Consider the following 22,461-nt stretch of genomic DNA (forward strand, 5'->3'; position numbering starts at 1 on the left):
CGCTGTCAGCTCGGCTGCTTGGTCGTCATTTTAAAAATAACTTAATATTAACTTAATTAACTTAATAAAGAAATGAAAAGAAAAGAAACATAACTAACAAAATGGACCTATTTTAACAGCTGCAAATAGGGCTGTGAAAAAAAAACCGGCTCGGGTTGGACTCGGTCTGATAATTCTGATGAGCTTTCGGACACGGGTCGGGCTAGGGCCTGAGCGTCTCGGGCCAGGGCCGGGCTCGGGCTTAGATTTGAGGCCCGTGCAGGGCTCTACTCTGCTTAGCCATGAACTGGTCGAAAGCTGATGACGTAAGATGGAGGTAGGCCCGCCCTCACATGATACTGATTGGTCGATTGATAAGCTTAAATCTGATTGGCTAAAGAGTACGACTCATCTGTGTAGGTGGATTGTGCTGTTAGGAAAGTCTCGAAAAAACACACACACACACACATCCAAGGCGATTCACACACGTGAATGACGATTTGCACGTTCACATTCAGGGATAAACTCGTACATTTTAAACATTCAAAGATTTTTGTGCAAAGTTGTATTTCTACGAATTGTGTTTTGCATTTGTGAAATATATTTTACGAATGTATAATTTTATTTTGCGCATGTGAATTGCTTTTTGTGAATATATATTTTTTTCACGCACGTGAATTTTTTTTGTGTGTACGTGAATTAGGTTTCATGCATGTGAAACTGTCTATGCATAACCATTAGGAAGGTCTGAAAAAATAGTAGTTACTGATTAGCTAATAGTGAACTACCTCATTCGACTGAGCGCCATTAGTTTCTAATTCATTAGTCAGAGTTTCTTCTTAGGTAATAGTAGTTACTAGAGAGTTAATGATGCGTTACTCATTTGTTTCTGTGTAGTTATTCATTAATGATGGAACAGCATTCTAAAGCGTTCTCACATTGTTTATTTCTTTGGTGATTATAATGTTATGTGAGTTTGCTTGTGTATTTGTGGAACCATGTGAATATATAGTGTAAATAGTTGTAAAATATACTGTGGAAAAATGTATATGTATACTGTGGCCATTTGTTTATTTGTGTCTTTATTTCAGACTTAGTTGTACACTATTGTAACGGACAAAACATTACTTTTTGTATTATTGTATTTTAGCTACTCTTGTTGATGCACTTGTGTGATGTATTTGGGTCACATGCAGTAACAACAGGAGCAGCTTGAGGGCGCTATTGCCTGGAGGTAACTGGACATATGAACTCAGCTATCAGTGTAAGTCAGTTCATTTGGTAGAGGGAAATCTAATGGCTGAACTCATGCTACCTTCTTGCTCCTCTAAAGTCCTTTGTTGAGAACTCTTTGAGTTTCTGCTCAACTGTGAGTATGGATTGATTTATATATTTGACGTTGTGTTTGTTTCATAAGATCATTGATGTTAGCTATTTGCTTTCTTTCTAGAAAGGACATTTAATTTCCACATGTTCTTTTGTGAGCACTGATTGGATACAAGAGGTAGTGAATTCAAGTGCAGTCCAGGCTGGCAACGAGACTACAACACATGGCCAGTAACGTGGCACGGAGGACAACGATTAACTGAATGCTATTGACTGTGATCATTTCTCACATTGTGGATTATAGGATTACAACCATTGCATCGCACTCAAATAGTCTTGTGGATTTGTAACTCATTTCATCTTCATCATCACTTCAACTTATCAAAGACAGGACATTCAAACGATAAGTTTACTTCATCTCATTGACTCATTATTGAAGAGACAAAGACCTTTGAGATTGCTTTGCAGTTTATTTATATATGTCTGTTTGGTGCATGTATTAAGCACTGGTGGGGGGAATAAAATAGGTTTAAATGATAATTTGTTGAAGAGATTTACTTATCAGTACATGTCAAAAATATAGAGTAACATAGAATATTGTCAAACAGTAGACATTGTTTCTGTTCTTCCTAATGATTCTACCCCACACTTTAATGTGAAAAGAAAACCAGCTTGTAGCAATGCGGCATCAGTGTCACATTAATTTAGAAATAGATTAAATGTGTGTAAAACAATGAACATTCTTTGTAAAAAATATTTCACTCTGTGAAATATTCTAGAAAAAGGTCAGGAGACTTAGCAGAGAAACAAATAGCATAATCAAAGAACCACACAGAATTGGAGTTGTGGATATGTTCCGTTGTTCTTGGGTCCAAATATCTGTGAACAAGAAATATAATATAGTGATATGTAATAGATTCAAATCTGACATATAGCAGATTTCTTAAATATGCATAACCAATACATCACTCAACTGAATTAAATGAGGCTTTTTAATAATAATAAAAAATTATAATAATAATAAAAATATATTTAAAAAAACCTTTGTTTCTTTCAGACAACATCAGGGGACCCATGGAGATGAAAGCACTGTCATGGAATTCCACAGACCTTCTCTCTCTCCAGTGGCCTCCAGAGTCACAGTGCTAAAAGAGAAAAAGAAATACAGGATAATCAGGCTGTGTATTATTTAGACCAGCATTTTATTCTATACTTTATTAAAGCAGAGGACAGTAAAAACATATAGCTAAGCAAACATGTGTTTTGGTTTAGGACTGAGAAGTAAATCCAAATAGTGCAACAAAAAAATGTCATGATACTAAAATATGAAATGTTTTACATTTCAACATTTATTGATACATTTATTAATTGATATGATTTGTTGGAGATCCATACTGTAGTAATGAATGTTAATTATTAGTATTTAAATACTAAACACTAGTATTAATAATAAGACTGACTATAGTTATAGTGGCGGGGCGTGCTTTTCACACCTAGGCCTTCAGTGGTGTCCCACATGAATTAATCCACCTCTTAACCCTCTGGGGACCAAGCTGTTTTTGGGGTTCTTGAGATGTTCTGACATGCCTTGACATTTGTGCTTTTTTCAGTTATTTATAAACATGTTAATGGCAAAGGTGTAAATTCACTCTATATAGCACAAACAGGGCTACCATAATATGCGAGCAACGTGTATGTAGATGTTTGTATTTTTAAGAGAATAATGTTTATGCGTGGTTATTGGAAAAAATAAAAATGAAAGTTGCTGAATTAAGACCACAAAACACATATTAAATATGTGTCCACAAGACATTTGACTAATGTTTTGACTGATGTTGTCCCTTTGAGTTCTAGCTTCAAAATGATGTGAAAATAATCTTGCTTTATCGTTCACAAAAAAAAATACATTGATTTAAATGGTGTAAAACAGGTTTTGCTTGGAAAGCCAATATGCGAGGGAGGCGTGGTTTACACCTTAGATTACAATGTCCCAACTAGAGGGCTGCATTGGGATTGAGTCCCGCCGGGTCCCGCGGGACCCAACGCAAATCTCGCGGGAGCGGGCGGTTTGAACTTTGCTGCGGGCGGGAATGGGCGGCTAAAAAAAAACACTGCGGGATCGGGAGGTAGCCTAGCGACATGATGGAGATGTCAATAATGGCACTTTTTCACTACACAGTACCAGCAATCCTCGGCTCGGATCGACTCGACTCGCCTCGCCTTTGTTTGGTTTTCCTCTGTGTAAAAGTTGTAACTGCATCTGCTTCCAGGTAGGCTACTTTTTTTTCGTACCACCTCCGGCGAGGTTCTAAGCGAGCTGAGGCGATACTAAAATGTGACGTGAAAACACGGCAGACTGCTGATCAGAGAGAATCATCACTATTCACTGCGTCATCATTGCACGCGCCAGACGGAGTATCCTGAATAAAAACAGCAAAAACAAAAACAAAACCATCCAAAAACAGCATACACTCGATTTCCTCCATTGTCCTGTGTGTATGTGTCCAGAATACATACCGGCCAGGGAAACGAAACAAACAACCCCATGAATCTCTTCAATAATAGCAATACAAATACATGTTTTTTTTCCTGCGGGACGGGAGAAGAGACAAAATCAATGCATCTCTATTATTGTGCGGGAATAAATTCTCAGAGTTTTGCGGGTGCGGGCGGGAGTGGACATACATATTGCGGGAGCGGGCGGGAGTGTAACACATACGTTGCGGGAGCGGGCGGTAATGGTCAGAAATTCGGCGGGCGCGGGCGGGAGCGGGATGAAGAAAACAGTCCCGCGCAGGGCTCTAGTCCCAACCACTCTGCATAATGACTCTGCATAATTAGCCATTCATTCAGGTGTGACACTGACTGAGCCACAATGCAAGGACAAAAGATGTATTTAGAAGAAGACTTATCTTGACCATTTAAGATTTCACTTGCATCTCTCTTGTAAATATGTTTTGCTATTTTATTAAAAATGTTACAATTACAACAATAATTACAATTTCAACAATATTTCAAGTGTACTCTTTCTTTGTAAAAAAAAAAATTAAGATTATAGGCCTACATTTTATCATATGTATTCATTAGTTTGAATATAGCCAACATTGGAACATCTAACATCTTAGTCTATGACTTTATTTTTGACAAAAATAGTATTTTATATATATATATATATATATATATATATATATATATATATATATATATAACGTTAGATATGAGCAGAAATTGCTAAACAAAAGCTTATTTGATGTGGCAGTATATTCTACAGTAGCCTAAAAACTGTACCCAAATCTAGTCAACAAAATGTTGTCTTTCATACTTCGCCTGACTGTAACGTTGTTTTTATGAAATATTAGGGCATATAAATGCTAATTTGCAGTTTAATACGTTGCTTATACAAATACATTTTACTTCAACATATTCCAGTCGATTTTTACTCATCTCAGTAGGCTATAGCAAAGCAGTTTATTCTTTCACACACAGACGCGTGATTCATATTTAGGCTAAACAGTCTTTACAAATATGTACCCTTCATTCATCTCACAGAAAGGCGAGTCATATTATAGAAATGCGATTCATCTTTTTGCGGTTTACATAGGCCTACACTAACGTTATTCCATAACGTTATTCCACATCACAACATGACATCATGACTTTGCGTAAACATACACGCCACTTTCAAGTCAAGTGGCGTGTTATTTATACGCATTTTGAGCTTTCCGCGTGTATGTCCACGCGCGTGTATGTGTACGCCGTTAAACGTCAGAGTGATTCCGCGTGTATGTGTACGCCGTTAAATGTCCGAGCGAAACGGAGGAAAATGTATATCTACATCTGGGGAGCAATATTTTTTTTCCTAGGATGGTAGGGGAACACTCATAAATGGTATTAACCCGAGTGATGGGTAGGTTTAGGGACGCGGTTGGGGTAGGTCATATATATTTATATACAGTAATGTAACGTAAATCAACGGCGTTGATAAACACGCTGAAAAGCGATTATGCGTGTTGATAACACGCCAAAAATGGAAATACGAATTGGCGTGTCATACATATGCCATTTCATGAGATCAGTCTGCACATCAACATTGAGAAAAGAAAACAGCCTACCTCACTCCTAAGCGGAATCTGCTCCTCATATCAGGAGATATTGCTCCTCATATCAGCACTGTTCTGAGGAATCTTTTCTCCATAAGGTAGGCTATATTATGTCTCACTCACGATGCTTTGTTTACAGCTGATGTGGGCGTTTCACAGCTCTGAAATGGTTCTCAGAATTTGCGTTTGAATAGCACGCGCTCTTCGGGGAGTGGTCACATTACTTTTGAATGATCTCGTAATGAGCTCGACTGGAGTCGCTCTCTTTTTATACAGATTACTGAAGCTGAGAATATTTGTTTTTTATATAAATTACTTCATTTAAAAGATGCAATCTCAAGCTTTATGCCCGTGGGTCTGTTTGCCTGTTTGACTGAATTTTCGCGGAGTTAGGCGGCGTTCACATATCGCGCCTAAAAACGCATAGAAAACGCTAGGCGCACCGCGTTCTCCTTTTTCCAAAGCGCTCGGGTGGTTGCGCTCCGGAGGCGTCTGTCGTTGCTAAGCTTGGTTCTTGTCACGTGACCTGCGGTGCGCTTGCGCCAACTTGAAAAGTTGAGATGTTTTTATCTCGATGCGGCGCGGACGTGCTTGGAAAAAACGAGCGCGTCGCACCGCGACCGCGTCGCTTCCATTATGAGCGCGCATACCGCGCGCCTACATTTGAAATAACGAACTTGCGCGCGCAAAAGATGCGATATGTGAACAGGCCCTTATAGATCATTTTCGAACGCGTTTCAAATGGGAGTTTACTGACAGAGAGAAGGCAGAAATCGCATCATGTTAATTTTTCTTTATTTGTCAAAAAGCAAAACACTTTATTTTTATTGTGAGTATACAGAAAAAAATAGAAACTGAACAGGATCGATTGATGTATTACACGAAAATGAAAGATCAAAATTATCAGAGCATTTAGTGTTTATTTTTCATTGCTAAAAAAAAAAAGAGCAAAACGCACAGGTGCGTTTTTGGTCCCCAGAGGATTAATAGGCTACCATCATTATTACGCCACGACTATAAACCATCAATATTATACATAAACGCAGTACAACAGGCTGTTGCATCACAGACGGTATCTCTCATGCAGCGAGAATGAATGCCATTACTAAAGCAAAAAACCCTAGGGGCCGTTCACATATCGCGTCTAAAAACGTGCCGCTTTCTTTAAAAAGCTCGTCTTAAGCCTTGTTTATACTTTTGTCTGGCTCCGCAGCACGAGTCTCCGCAGACTGCACGCGCACCTCTCCAACTGGACGAGGTGTTTATACTTGACGCACTCGCCGTTGTACTATTCTTTGACACGATAGGGGGCGACTCGAGTAATTGTCCTCTAACCATCTGGAATCAGCGGTTTGAAGAAGAAGCTATACACACGTGACAATGTTTATTTTAGTACATCACCACCAATACCACACTACAAAAAGAATTGTGTAAAACCCAGTAAACACTGAGATTATTACTCATGACAATAAAACAAAATATATGGATATGAGAATGTGTACAATATAACTAAATTAACAATCTCTTACATATTTTCTAATTTCACTAAACATTTCATTAAGTTTCGTGAACATTTGTATTAAACATGGACCTTTATGTTCATAAAAAATACTTTTTATTCTATTGTATGCTCATTTTTTAAATGTAAGCAACTAATTTAGACGTGCAAACTGGGTGCCGGTGTGGTGAGAAGTTTGAGCTCGGCCAGACTCGGCTCGAAGTCGTTCATCTTCAGATGCCCCCCACACCGCAATGATGTAATTTTTGAAAAAAATGTTTAAACCCACATTTATTTATTTAAAAAAATCGATTTTGATAATATGAAAATGTTTTAAATAATATAATTTATGAAAATAAAAAATATATATTTTTCGATCATAAATTCACAATAAAAAAGAAATCATATTCAGCACAGAAAAAATGGGGCAAAAACGGGGCCCGAGTTAGCCAAAGTTGACTCGCTGTATAAACAAATGTAGGCTAAATAAAATGCATTATAGCCCTCTCACCAAAACGTCTCGGGTTACTGGATGTAACCCTGGTTCCCCGAGAGAGGGGAACGAGACGCTGCGTCTAATATAAACGCTACGGGGGAATGCCTTCGGCATGCGTTATCTGAAGTCACTATACAACTATTCCAATCTGGATTGGTGTGCGTCATCGTGCGTCATGACGTTGCATGTGACGGTGACCCGGACGCTATATAAGGGTCACAGGAACAAGGAAATGACAGCTTCGAAAAAGGTTCAAAGCAGCTGTTCTCAGGGCGCCCCGAAGGTGGGGAGAGGGGACGCAGCGTCTCGTTCCCCTCTCTCTGGGAACCAGGGTTACATCCAGTAACCCGAGACGTTCCCCTTCGTTACGGGGAACTCCCGCTGCGTCTAATATAAACGCTACGGGGAACGAGTACCAGCTAGCCCCCACCGAGAACAGGCGACCCTGGTGTGAAACATCTGGCACACTCAAGAGCACTAAAGCAAGGGAGAGTGAAAGATCCAACTGTTCTAAGAATTTTATTCTTTCTTGTTTGGTGTACAAAGGGAAGGTTGCATCAACAACCTCGATATTAAGGTCCAAGTATATAGGCCTGATTAATGACAGGCAGAACACTTAACTCCTAACACCTTTTTAGTGGATCATCTCTGGAAGCCTAAGAGGCTCTCTTGCTTACACCGCACATGCAACGAAGGATGAAGAGCCTGAGGAATTTTTAGAATAGCCTCCGGTACCTTGGTTACCGGGGAGAAATATCTCAAAGAAAGCTAACAAACTCCCATTTAATACCCTATATAGATATACTCTGCGGAGCCGAATAAAGGCTCTAAGCAATTTAATATGATAGCCTGCAGAGACAGGGTTCATCCAGATTTTGACGCAGCATACAGAGGCAGAAAGCACTCTGAAGGTGAGGATCATTGCTAAGGACAGGGGAGAATTTATAGAACCCACTATACTAAGAATTTTATTCTTGTCTTTTTTGGTGTAAGAAAAAGGCTGAGTTAACAGCCTCAGAAGTGAGGTCCAATATATACATATGCCTAAAAAGGCAGGACACTGACTCCAAGGCACCATTAGTGGATAACCCTAAAAGCCTAGAAGGCTCTCCTGTCACACTTATAGCAACGAAGGATGAAGAGCCAGAGGAAATCATAAGATAGCCTCCGGTACCCTTATTGGTGACCGGGGAAATTTCCTACTAGAAAGCTAACAGATTTCCAAAATATGTAGATTTTCTTTTAATCTAACATATATACACGTATCCCGCAGAACCGACAGGGGCTTTTCTTTCCACAGACCTGTCAGCCTGCAAGGATAACAGGATTCATCCTAGAAGGCTACAGGGAAATATGGAGGTCATGGGACGACCCGGGTGGACCACCCTGAGAGCATACGGAGGCCGTAGGCGCCATAGCGGCTCTGAGCGTGGACGAGAGGTCCCGATTAGAGTATAGAAGAATCCCAGTACTGAAGCCATAGGGCAGTAAAAGGCTGGGTCCAGCTAACTCAATTAAAACTTCCTGAGCCGGGGAGTTCTGGAGGTAGCTGATCTGATGACCTCGGCCACCAGATCACCCTATTCGAGAAGGCCAGTGTGGTTTTTCGAGAATAAGATCTACTCAAAATCCTCTGACCCTCTCCAGAACTCCAGGGAGTAGAGCGACCGGGGGAAAAGGCGTACAGACGTTGCCTCGGCCACGTCTGTACCATGGCCTCCAGACCCAACGGGGCTGGATGCGAGAGAGAGAACCAGAGCGGGCAATGAGAATTCTCATGAGAAGCGAATAAATCTACCTCCGCCTGGCCGAACTTCTCCCATATAAGCTCCACCACCTCGGGGTGGAGCCTCCATTCCCCTGGCCTGGGCCCCTGCCTCGACAGGGTGTCTGCTCCCACATTATCAACCACAGGTATATACATAGCCCTCACAGAGAGAAATTTGTCCTTAGACAAAAATAGAATATGATGGGCCAATTTGCACAGAGGACGAGACCTCAAGCCCCCCTGATGGTTGATATAGAAAACCACCGATATATTATCAGACCTAATAAGGACCTGATGGCCTCTGAGGTCTGGAGGGAAATGCCTGAGGGCAAAGAATACTGCCAGCATCTCCAGGCAACTGATGTGCCCTGAGAGGTGATGGTCCTTCCAGACCCCGCGGGTGTACCGGCCCTCCATGACCGCACCCCAGCCCCTGCGGGAAGCATCCGTGGTCAGAATTTTTCTGGGACACGAAGCTCCAAGCACCTGGCCTTGGGACAGGAACCGTATGTCTTTCCATATGACTAGAGAACGAAGGTACCTGGACGTAACTCTAATCATACGGAAGGGGTTGCCCCTTGGGGAAAACCCCCTGGTCCCGAGCCACCACTGTAGGGCCCCATAAGGCCCAAAATTCCTTGAAAATGTTTGACAGTGATGGCCTGGCCTAACCTGATAGCTCTAACTGCAGCCACGATACTTTAAATACGTGGCTGGGTCAAGTGAACTTGCATAGATTGAGAGTCCCACTCAGCTCCAAGAAATTTTATTCTTTGAAGAGGAGACAGAGAACTTTTCTTGACATTGAGCCTTAGCCCCAAGCACTGAAGATGACGCAAAACAACATCTCGATGTTGGATTGCTAGCGTCTCTGGTTCTGCCAGAATAAGCCAGTCATCTAATAATTTAGGATGCGGTTCCCCTGAAGTCTCAGTGGAGCAAGGGCAGCATCCATACAGAAAGTGCAAGGGGATAGAGTTAGGCCGAAAGGAAGAACCCTATATTGGTAAGCTTTTCCCCCCAAAAGCGAACCTAAGGAACTTCCTATGATAATGGATGATGAAGTTATGAAAATAAGCATCCATAAGATCTATTGTCACAAACCAGTCTTCAGATCTGATTTGCTGAATGATACTGGGTATAGTGAGCATATTGAAACTAAATCTCCTCAAAGATTTATTCATTACTCTAAGATCTACAATAGGATGAAGTCCACCATCCTTTTTCGGAACAATGAAGTAACGGCTGTAAAAACCTGAATCCCTCTCCTGATTAGGGGCAATTTCTATTGCTTTTGCTAAAAGAGATTCAACTTCATTTTCCATCACCTGGCGCTGATGTGAGAAAACCAGTGTGTGAAATACCCCGTTAAAATCGGGTGGTCTTACTTTAAACTGGATTCTATATCCTTTAACTATACCCAGGGTCCATTTAGATATATTCAGAAGGCCTGACCAGGCGTCTAAACAATCTACAAGAGGAATCAATTTCTCTGGGTTAGTCTCAGGTGATATAATGTGCTTATCGGTGGTCTGAAGCAGTTTACTGGCAGGACGTAACCGATGAATAATCTAATAAGGAGATCAGTCCCTCGAGACTGACCTCAGGTTTTGAGATTCGGTGACCTGAAGCGATAGATCGGCAGGAACTAATCGAAAATAATATGAAGTGCCCATAAGGGTCCGCGTTTTTACGCCAGGACCTCATAGTTTATTTATTTATTTTTTCTTAGCCCGAAAGGCAGTCCTCAGACCTGACTTCGGGGCTTTTTTTTTTATTTTTTTATGAGAACGTCTCCTCTGACCCCGAGCCCTGTACAGGGGGAAGGGGAGGGGAAGAGGTGACTTCCCAGAATATGAGGAGCTGGTGACTGTCCCCGGGGGACCTGGACTACCATATGTAGGTATGCTTTTTTTTTGTTTTTGTTTTTTTTTGACATGCCGCCATATAAGCCTTCCCTACCAAATTCGAGATAATATTTATATTAGCTCCACTTTAATTTTGGAGGGACATGTCTGAGTCATCAGAGGTAATACAATATCTGGGAGAAATATTCTTCTACCCCCTGCATCATTAAATTCCCCTTTAATTTTCTTCTTCAATTATTCCACAATCTCAGTACCTCAGTATGGAGATCGTTTGAAAAAGGAAGACTCTGACACAAGGATTTTGACTGGGTTTGCAGGAAGCACTCTTTTTAGACGCTTCCTTCTTATTAAATTACCAAACATTTAATTTCATTACAGCCCCAGTCTTTCTCCAGCAACTCCTCATAATGTGGTGAATATTCGTGGTTCAGTGTTGATAGTATCTGACTCCTCAGAATCAGATAAATCAAACACCGGGTCTTTAACACGGTCGGAAGAAGCCGCAGTGACGCGGGCTTCCGAACCGTGCGCGAGACCTGTAAACACTGCTCCACGTGCGAACCCAATGCAAACAGACAACGCGCTGCCTCGACAGACGCGAGCTGATGCACTAGGAACGCAAGCCTATTTTATTCTTTTTAAACAGGCTCAGGCGGGAGCGGAAGAGTAAACTCAGAGTCTACACCCTGCAGACCTGTAATCTACGCGCTGCCTCGGCAAACGCGAGATCCGAGCCACTATAGATTCTGTATTGCAATGCAGACATTAATCTACGCGCTGCCTTTTTTGCAGAGTAGCCGTAATCTACGCGCTGCCTCGGCAAACGCGAGATCCCAGTCACAGAATCCTTTCAGTTTGCACAAAATAGACAGTGCCCTCGAGAACTGTCCGTGCAAGCTCCGCTCACAACCCAACACCACAAAGCAAGTGTGCGCCATCCTTGCTTCTTTAATTTTTCTTAAATCAAGGAGACGCACACTGCCTTCGCCATAGTAGATTTGACAGACAACACCAAATAAGACGTACAGTTTGACATAGAACGCTGCTGAAGAACAGAAGCTGTCATTTCCTTGTTCCTGTGACCCTTATATAGCGTCCGGGTCACCGTCACATGCAACGTCATGACGCACGATGACGCACACCAATCCAGATTGGAATAGTTGTATAGTGACTTCAGATAACGCATGCCGAAGGCATTCCCCCGTAGCGTTTATATTAGACGCAGCGGGAGTTCCCCGTAACGAAGGGGAACTGATTATCTGTACACAAAATCCATTCTCCTTTCTTTTCTCAAGAAGACTTCAATTACACTGTTGTACAGGTTATTTGTACGTTTCAGTTCCAACAATAATTCCCTTTCTATCGCCATGGAGGCTAATGCTGAAAGCCGAGTCTGTCCAGTCTTATTTCTGGCATACGTTTTAATTCTCTTTAGGGCTGAGAATGTCTGCTCGACAGAAGCAGTGGACACAGGGACAGTCAGCGCCAAACATGCCAATGTGTGTAGCTGCCCCATGCTCTCACACAGATTTATCTGCTGAAGGAAATGAAGGAGATCAGCTGGACTTTTGCCTTCAAAGTCTGTCATGGCATACAATACAGTCAGTTCTGTTTTTAGCCGGGACAGATCGAACAGTGTTCCGTGACTCTGTGTCAAGCTGGTGAAGGCTGCATGCGGGAATTTTTTCCGGTATGTCTGAAACTGCTGGGGGTCGAGGAGAGAGAGAAACATTAATTTTTCGTGGTCTTGAAATCTATTTCGTATCTGGCAAAGAATGTTGTCCAGAACAGTGCTGTGGAGTTGGTGGTAGTGTGCACGAAGGTCTCCTTGTGCTAGCCCTCTCCGTGCGCTCAGAGCGCCTGCGATGCGTGCAGTGGCTTCATAGATCTGACCAAATTGGCCCCTCTCTCGCTCAATGGTGTCACAAAACTTATTCACCCTTGCCAGACAGAATTGTACATCCAATGTTTTGCTCTGTAGTATTGCAAAAAGCACATCTGAATACTCAAAAATCCCATTAAAGGGATAGTTCGGCCAAAAATGATATTTAAATAAAACAGAATCATCCTCACGTTTTCGGTGATTCCCTAGTTATTTTTTATTTTATATTAAACTTGTTTTAATCAGGGCATTTGTCCGGATTGGCTACAAAAAAACAACAAAACAAAAAAACACGTGTCCCGGACACAATCTATGGTCCCGGACAAGCGTTATCGTCGAGCCTTGATATGTTTTCCTTGATGTGTTTTCCCTGAAGAGAATTACGTTGTTGAAAGTAAAAGAGTCACGCACGTTCATTGCGTTTTACCGTGATGAGAGTTCCGTGTCTTTATTAAACTCAACACATTATAATGATTTATCTGTCATCCACCCTCGATTAATTGGAATGGAATGTTTTAATTACTTGGCTCGCACGACTCGCGGATTATCCGCGTAGCAGTACTATACGTTTTGAGAATGGACACAAGCGGTAACCACATCAGATCCGTCACGCTGGGAAAAGTGTATCTGACCATGTGACTGTCTCTCTGAGTTTTGTCGAGAGCCGGAGGCGGCACGAAATTTAACGGAGGCGGCCGCCTCATAATTCTCTATGCAGGAAAAACCCTGTTATAATTACATTTTTGGATGATACATACAGCCATACTCAGTTTACTGACCAAATATTCAGATATTGTTACATATAAATCCGGGATAGAAGGGGTTGTAAGTTGTGCAGTGTAGGTTGTAGGTTGTGCAGTGGTGTAAGGAGCATAACTTGATGTTGAATGTAAAAAAAATGAAAGAAATTATTTTTTGACCCAAGGGTTGTGGGCGATCATTGCCCACTGTCAATTTATGAGGAGGAAGTTTAGCAGGCAATAACATATAAGCATTCAGGGATTTACTTCTCAGCTAAAATGAGGCCATCAAGTGGAGTATGTTTGGACAAAAGCTAGTCAGTGCTTGTATTATTTGTAAAGACTCATGGACTATGGGGTGGATAAAAGTATCATGTTACAGTTCTACAGATCAGCTATTTAATCTATAATATGTCATGGCTTCACAATATGTCCATTAAACGTACGTCACAACTTCAAAATGTGGTTGAAATAATTGCCATTTAGCCCCATCTGTCTGTAAAGAAGCAGAGCCTTATTAATTATTGTTGATCCAAGCCATATTCTTAATAAGGAGTATGAGCTGATGCCCTCAGGCAAGACAACCTGTAAGTTGAATAGGTATAAATTCTCTCTAATTCCATTGTCAATTACATGATTGAACAATAAGCAATGATTGCTTTGTGTGAGTGAGGGTAGATTTGTAATGTGTTGGGTATTGGGTAATAATTTAGGTGTACTGTAGTTATTGTGTATTAAAATAGTGTAATGACTGATGTATACCATTTGGAAATGTTATGTTTTGTGTTGTATGGATAAAGTGTATATGTATGGTGGACTGTTGTACATTGACCTGCTCTCTCGACAAATTTCTCAAAAAAGTATTAAACTAAAGGTGATGATACACAGGGCAACTTTTTGAGCAATGTTGCCGAGCGATTGTTGCTTGGGCACTTTCCCATTGAAAATGGCCAATACATTTCTGTCGGGATAATTTAGATCGGTCGTGGGCATTGTGACAGCAACATTGCTTAAAAAGTTGCCCTGTTTATCATCACCTTTAGGAAACTACTGTATTTAGAAGGCCTGTGGTGTGTTTATACATGTATTTTCTTAAAAGGGAATTATACAATCAAGAAAATGATTTATACTCTAATCATGTTGGAAAGAATATATCAGAACAAAATTCGTTTTGAGAGGTTTTGTAAACTCACAGTTGAGCAGTGATTTCCTGTCAGAAGGCAAAGGTGAACAGTACAGTGCAGGTAAACCTTAGATGAGTTTGCAGTGAAGACAAACATCCTGAAGGAGAAACGGCTGGATGTGGAGACTCCATTCTGCAGAAGCTCAACTGTTTCGTCACTTGGATTGGGACACCTGAGAATATCAGCAGTGACAATTAAGTCAATTTTTTATTCTTTAATAATAATATATAAAGAATAAAAGAATCTGAAACAGTGTATAAAATAATATTGTCAACAAAAACACAATAAAAATGATTTGTTGTGTTACATTTTTCAAGTGTCCAACAAAAGCATGCAGACTAAAACTCAGTAACTGATTAGTATCAAATTTATGGTGGCATTAAAGTGGTGCTTTCAGAAAATTTGTACCCCAAAAGTGATAATAATGTCCTGTAAATCTCTTCTGTCTTTTAAAGGAACACTCCACCGTTTTTTGAAATAGGGCTTATTCACATTCGTTCCTACATTTAGATAGGTGGGCAAATGCATTTTTGTCTCAGTGCATGCATTGTTTTAGTTTGACAGGGTCGGCGCTAGCTTAGCTTAGCATAATGAATGGAATCCTTTGTTGCCAGCTAGCATGTCCTGAGTAAAAGTAAAATAAAAAATAAAATAAAAAACACCCTGCCTAGGAAATCGCCTAGTGTTAATCTGTATCGCTATTTGTACTCGTTGTGAATACGCAGGCCACAAGAAGTAATTAGGTGTTTTTTATTTTATTTTTTATATTACTTTTACTCAGGACATGCTAGCTGCCAACAAAGGATTCCAGTCATTATGCTAAGCTAATCTAGTGCTGACCCTGTTAAAACAAACAATGCATGCACTGAGACAAAAATGCATTTAACCACCTATCAAAATGTAGGAAAGAAGGTGAATAAGCCCTATTTCAAAAAACGGTGGAGTGTTCCTTTAAGACTTTGCGCTGATTAAAACACAAGAAAAGTCTTACTCTCCACTGATGAGGTCCCAGCGGACAGAGTGATGAGGATTGTTCATAGGTGTCGCCCAACATGTGTCAATCACTGTGGCAAACTGACGGCCGTCAACCCCCTCAACACGAACTTCCACAAACATCTGCCAGTTTATCTCCACATTCACACTTCCATTAAAGGGCTGGGAAAACTCAACATCCTGATATGGAACCATCCTGACCTGATATCTCCCTTGACCTGCAGGAAGCTTCTTGTGGACAATGCTGTTGAAAAAAACAGTAGGGTAGATGTGTGGAAAAAGGATGGATACTGACTGATACATTGATTCATACTGTATCAATTCAATGACTCTGTTTTAGAAGTATACAGTAGCATACATGCTCTCAGTATACTTATACATTAGCTGCGTTTACATGGACCCTAATAATCCGATCGTAATCGGACGACTAGCGCAGTCGGAATAAAATAGTCACATGAATTCATGTCAAAGGGGCGGTTTAAATCTTTTCCAACTTGATCTAGAGGACATGTATACACTTGTTCGGATTAAAACCAAAACTAGAAAGTACTGCGCGTGTGCAGTGACAAAGAAATTGCATATTGACATATGAAGTGAGGAACGAGTTGTTATTGTTGAATGAAGTACCATAAATTACTGTTGTGTCATTCTATTACGTTCTTTCCACTCATCGTCTGTGAAGTGGAGAAAGACAACATCCCATCAGTCCTTGTTTCAGACTCTCATCCACAGATGACTTGTTTTTTAGTTTGGGAAGGGGCACTTTTACTGCCTGATTGTCACGATCGCACACACGAAGACAAAAGTAGATCCAATAATGCAGCTTTTATTTAAGGGTAATCCGTATTCATACATCCAGTCCAGGCAATAGGTCAATATCCATATAAGTAATCCAAAAACAAGAAACAAACAGGGACACGCAAGACTGACCTCAGGAAGTGGTGTGAACTAAACAAGGACTCCGTAACAAACACTAACACAGACAGGGTTTTTATACACACAGAAACTAACACTGATAATGGGGAACAGCTGGGTGCAATGAACAGTGATGAGTACAGACAGGATTGTGGGAATTGCAGTTCATGAGTGAGTGACACCGTGAGGGAAGGGGACCTCTAGTGTTTACCCAGGGAACACAAACCAGACACTGTGACATAACCCCCACTCTACGGAGCGGCTACCAGACGCTCCAAGACAACACTACAAAACAAAACAAGAGTCCAGGAGGGAGGTGGAACAGTGGAGGATCAGGGGGAGGGATGGGGGGTCAGGTCCATGAAGGGGAACAGGAACAGGGGGTGACGGCTTAGCCGGCGGCCAGGGTGAAGCAGACGACCCATCTGGAACTGGCACCACCGGCTCAGGCACTGGAACTGGCACCAACGGCTCAGGCACTGGAACTGGCACCACCGGCTCAGGCTCAGGAACAGACACCACCGGCTCAGGAACAGACACCACCGGCTCAGGAACAGACACCACCGGCTCAGGAACAGACACAGGCTCGGCGGCGGCCATCTTGTCCGAAGACACAGGCTCGGCAGGCGTGACGTGAACAGGCTCGGCGGCGGCCATCTTGTCCAAAGACACAGGCTCGGCAGGCGTGACGTGAACAGGCTCAGAATCCACTGTGCAGGCGACTGGCTCTGGATCCGCTGTGCAGGCGACTGGCTCTGGATCCGCTGTGCAGGCGACTGGCTCTGGATCCGCTGTGCAGGCGACTGGCTCTGGATCCGCTGTGCAGGCGACTGGCTCTGGATCCGCTGTGCAGGCGACTGGCTCTGGATCCGCTGTGCAGGCGACTGGCTCTGGATCCGCTGTGCAGGCGACTGGCTCTGGATCCGCTGTGCAGGCGACTGGCTCTGGATCAGCGGTCTCGGTGGACCGAGATTCTGGCATGACAGCCTGGGGGATTGAAAGCGCTGAGACTCGTGAAACGTTCAGGATATTGATTGCTCGGACAGATCTCAGTGGCGGATCGGCCAGCTTGGACACTAGTCCATTCCATCCCCGGACGAGTTCCACGGACGCAACCATGCTGGCAGACGGCGCGGTCTGCGGCAGGCCACGCCCCGCAACCGATGGAAACACCGGTTTGGCGGCAGCTATCTCGTCCGGAGACACCGGTGCAAGGTCAGCCCTCCCCCCTGGAGAAACGAGTGGGTCTGACGTAGCCCACCGGTTACGCCTCTCCAGGTAGTCAATGAACTCCCAAAAATCCAGGTTCTCCAGCCCCATCATCTCACATCGGAGTAAAGGGTCGTCGAGGCAGTTGTTAAAAAAAATCCTTCAGTGCCGCATCATTGTACCCCATACCTCTCGATAAGGTCCAAAATGCCTGCGACAAACTATTCACCGACTGACCTTGCTGCCGTAGGGCCATTAAATTACTGAATCTTCCCCTCCTCTCCTTCTCAGTAGTGGGGGGAAGGATACGAAACCCCATACTGCTGGATCTTAAATGTGACGGAGTCCTTCTGTCACGATCGCACACACGAAGACAAAAGTAGATCCAATAATGCAGCTTTTATTTAAGGGTAATCCGTATTCATACATCCAGTCCAGGCAATAGGTCAATATCCATATAAGTAATCCAAAAACAAGAAACAAACAGGAACACGCAAGACTGACCTCAGGAAGTGGTGTGAACTAAACAAGGACTCCGTAACAAACACTAACACAGACAGGGTTTTTATACACACAGAAACTAACACTGATAATGGGGAACAGCTGGGTGCAATGAACAGTGATGAGTACAGACAGGATTGTGGGAATTGCAGTTCATGAGTGAGTGACACCGTGAGGGAAGGGGACCTCTAGTGTTTACCCAGGGAACACAAACCAGACACTGTGACACTGATAAATATAAGCAGCACGACACAACGGTTCATGTGCACTTTATTTGGCGTTCATGTAAACACTACGTTCAGATTCATCAATCGGATGATCTTATTCTGATTGAAACAAAAAGTGTCCATGTAAACGTTTGTGTATTAATTTAATGACTCTATTTTAGAGTTAAACAGTTCAGTTTACAGAAAATTACCATATATATAAAACCATATATAAATTACCATATATTTTTTTTCCCCCTGTAAATAAAGCAGCACAAACGGAGTCCGAACAATAAAGTCCTACCTCTCCAGTGGATTGATTTCCATATTCATAGAAAGTGTTTGGTTTTGGGGGTATATACAGCAGAAATTCAGCTTCAGACTTCTCTTCCTGCTGATGATAACATTGGTCGAGCCCAGAGCTCCGAAAATAAAGTTCTCATAAATGAAGTGGGTGCCATTGGCCTATGGACCAGAGACATAATATTTTAATATTTTAGTTTGAATGTAATTCAAGATATTATCTAAAAGAATTTTAAAGACATTTTTAATAGCAGCTTGCATTCAACTACAGTATTAAGAACAAAACTAAAAAAAAGAGTCTGATTTAAACAATTAGTTTGATTTAAAAAAGGCTTAGTTGTACTTTTTCCTTAGTTGTACTTCAATGCCTTTCAGTCCGTAACACATCGAGATGTAAGAGCTGTGTGTGTTTAAATAGCATATAGTATTTATAATGACTCCTACCACAAGATTTGTACCACAGATGTGGTCATTGTTGTCGAAATGGAACTCCACTCTGCCATTCTGGAGTGTTCCTTTGCAGCTGGGGTCATTGAGGTGTAAGCTGTCAGCAGGAAAACCAGCCTCAAAGAGCTGGCAGCGAGACAAAGACATGGAACCAGAGCTGCTTTCACAAACCTCAGAGAAATCTGACAGGGGGAAAAAAGAGTAAGAACAGCACAGTAGCTTTAATAAAACAAATGTGATTAATTACTTAAAACTTAGATTTGAATTGTTGTTGAGGAATGAGTCCAACCAAAAGAGTCTGGGTCAGGTCTTTGACGGCTCTCGTTACAGAAACAGCCGTAAACACCATTTTTCTTTCCACACCATTCATCTTCAGTGCAGCTGAGCTCAGAACAGGGGTCACGCACAGCTAAGAGGAGAACCAAAGAATGAATGAGGCAGCTGGAGCATTTATTTGCTTACAGAAACGAATTCAGTTATGTTACCAGGGTCATACGTAGGACGTTTCAGCCCTCTAATCTTCTTTGTTATTTATAGAAAACTGATGATGAATTAATATTTCATTTCGCTTCTATCTATTTTTCACTCATTCATTTTGTAATCTCTCATTTAAGTAATGCAGAAAAGTATGTTTAAGATTACTTTGAGTTATAAATTATATAATGGCCGTCAAACCACTTCCTAGGTTTACCACGGGGGTGACCACACAAATGTCCTCAACGATACTATGTGCATGCCATTGGATAGCTTGACCCCGTGATTTAAGCATAAATGGAATATAATTGGAAAAAGTTGTTGAGTTATTGCAAACATAAAATAATGAAATACTATAATGATACATTGGTTCTTTCAAGTAGATTATGTTATTTAGAATATGAAACATGGTTGCTTTGCTCATGAGAAAATATCAAAACAAATAAAATGTATTTTTCACATACACAACAATATACTGTATAAAATCCCAAGTATACATCAGTTGTATAAATGTGTTTGACTCACCTTGGCAGATGACTCCAGCATCTTCACCGTGCCCACAGTTATTTGATCCCCATGCATTTGATGGACAGTTTGTCAGTGTTGATTCATTCCCACGGCACTGGACATTATCCAACCATATTTGTCCAGAACCTTGTCCAAAATAAGCAGAACTCTTTGACCCTATAACACTCCCACAGCCCAGTTCTCTACACACCACTGCTGCGTCTGTAGAATCCCAATCATCATCACACACTGTTCCCCATATTCCATTGTGGAGAACCTCCACTCTTCCAGAACAGAGGTTAGGTCCATTCACCAACTTGACAGCTATTAATCACAAAACAATATAAAGAGAGAAAAACAGGTCATTAGGTTTTTCGTTTGTTCATTTTTGTTTGTATTTTTGATGAGTTAACAAACAAAGTGGTAATATTAGTGGAGTTTCATCCTCCTCAGCATAATTACCTTTGGATCCTGGCCATGAAGAAGTTGTGTCCAATGTCGCTGTTGAAGCAGAATAAACTAACACACAAAACAGGTCATTAGGTTTTTCGTTTGTTAGTTTTTGTTTGTTAGTTTTGTATTTTTGATGAGTTAACAAACAAAGTGGTAATATTAGTGGAGTTTCATCCTCCTCAGCATCATTACCTTTGGATCCTGGCCATGAAGAAGTCGTGTCCAATGTCGCTGTTGAAGCAGAAGAAACTAACACACAAATAAACAACAATGTTATGTTTAGATGAAGATGTTGACATGTCAGATTGATTGCAGTGTTTTATGTTTTTCAGTTCAAACTCATTTTTTAGGCTGTTTTACAAGTTGTGTGAAAAGCAGATCTGGTTCAAATTCAAAGGTCTATAATTACCTGTCGATGGTGCTGCACTAGTTTGTGCCTGGCCTATTACAGAAAAAGAGAGAGGAACAAAGTCTATTACAGTTCCAGAACAGATTTCTTCATTTGCATGGTCTTTCCCACACTGAGAGTGATATTCAAACGGATGGTAAACAAAAATGAGTTATTTTATTCTAAACCATTTGCCTTCAACATGCTAAGAAAGTCGACAGCATAGATTCCAAGCATGAAGTGAGTGGAACAAAACTCAGTGTCTGACATTGAGACCAGGCCAATTAATTTAGCCCATGCCACCAGCTGGGCAAAAGTTACAAAGTTCTAAATAAAGCTTAATGTACACATTAACTGCATCCCAATTCAGAGGCTGCATCCTTTGAAGGCCGATTGTGTCACCGTTGTGCCACAAAGGCTCCTTCAAATGTGGCCTCCAAATGCGTCCTTCGTTCCCCGTGAAGTGAAGGATACAACAGATGGATCCTGGTGGAGTACTGGTACTGGTGGAGCTGGATGATGAGTTGTGTGGTGAAGCCCTTCCTCCAGCATTTGAATTCAGTTTGGAGAGAACGATTTGCTGAACACTTCCTGTGCTCAGGCCCTTACTCCTCCACTGGTTCCGTCCAGCATCAAAGTCCCTTCATTTTCATTGGGTCTGCCCAGATCCAGTCCGGTTCCGACTCATTTTCGTCACAGATGGTACTGTCCATCTTCAAGACTCCTTCATCGCCGCTGGTCCTAACTAGCTCAAAGCTTTTGTTGCCACTAATGATACGCTCTACTAGCCTCTCTCTCCCACCTCCTCTGCCCAAGCCATTCAGTCCTTCGGCCCTTCCTTTTCTGGCTCTCTTCAGTCCCTCAGCTCCACTATGTACTCTACCCTGCTTAGACCAGCCTTGGGCTTCAGATCTGCCAGCTCAGCCCAGGGGTGTCAATTCCAGCACTCCACATCAGACCTCCAGGCCTGTAGCTCATTAATCATCAATCATTAATTTTTGTTAAACATGTCAGAGTAGGCACAATATATATATTTTTCCCCCTTTTTTTCTTTCCTTTCCCCTCCTTTCCACCCCAGTGAATTGATCAAATAAATTTAAAATTTAAAAAAAAAAAAACCTACGAAAAAATAAATAAAATAAAATAAGTAATTAACAGAAGGAAATGTATACGTATACATACACACATACATAACCACGCACATATATATATATATATACCCCC

At 41.7% G+C, this 22,461-nt stretch overlaps 1 protein-coding gene and 1 long non-coding RNA gene across 2 annotated transcripts in view; one reads left to right on the forward strand and one right to left on the reverse strand.

The window, feature by feature from the left end:
* The window catches only part of LOC307151180, a 287,419-nt gene that overhangs the window by 203,487 nt on the left and 61,471 nt on the right, over window positions 1-22,461 (forward strand). The gene's annotated exons all lie outside the window — the stretch shown is intronic.
* Window positions 1,670-22,461, reverse strand: part of LOC307151156 (uncharacterized protein) — a 76,554-nt gene continuing 55,762 nt past the window's right edge. Inside the window, exons 6-16 of the mRNA XM_079859026.1 lie at window positions 21,259-21,291; window positions 21,042-21,098; window positions 20,859-20,915; window positions 20,415-20,720; window positions 19,705-19,824; window positions 19,413-19,597; window positions 18,970-19,130; window positions 15,833-16,078; window positions 14,851-15,013; window positions 2,348-2,450; window positions 1,670-2,184 (exon numbers count right to left, since the gene is read on the reverse strand). Coding sequence (XP_079715152.1) covers window positions 2,081-2,184; window positions 2,348-2,450; window positions 14,851-15,013; window positions 15,833-16,078; window positions 18,970-19,130; window positions 19,413-19,597; window positions 19,705-19,824; window positions 20,415-20,720; window positions 20,859-20,915; window positions 21,042-21,098; window positions 21,259-21,291 — 1,535 coding nt within the window. The 3' untranslated portion in view covers window positions 1,670-2,080. The remainder of the gene's footprint in view (window positions 2,185-2,347; window positions 2,451-14,850; window positions 15,014-15,832; window positions 16,079-18,969; window positions 19,131-19,412; window positions 19,598-19,704; window positions 19,825-20,414; window positions 20,721-20,858; window positions 20,916-21,041; window positions 21,099-21,258; window positions 21,292-22,461) is intronic.

Source organism: Squalius cephalus (assembly GCF_949319135.1).
Source record: "Squalius cephalus genome assembly, chromosome: 23".
NCBI classification, from domain to species: Eukaryota; Metazoa; Chordata; class Actinopteri; order Cypriniformes; family Leuciscidae; genus Squalius; species Squalius cephalus.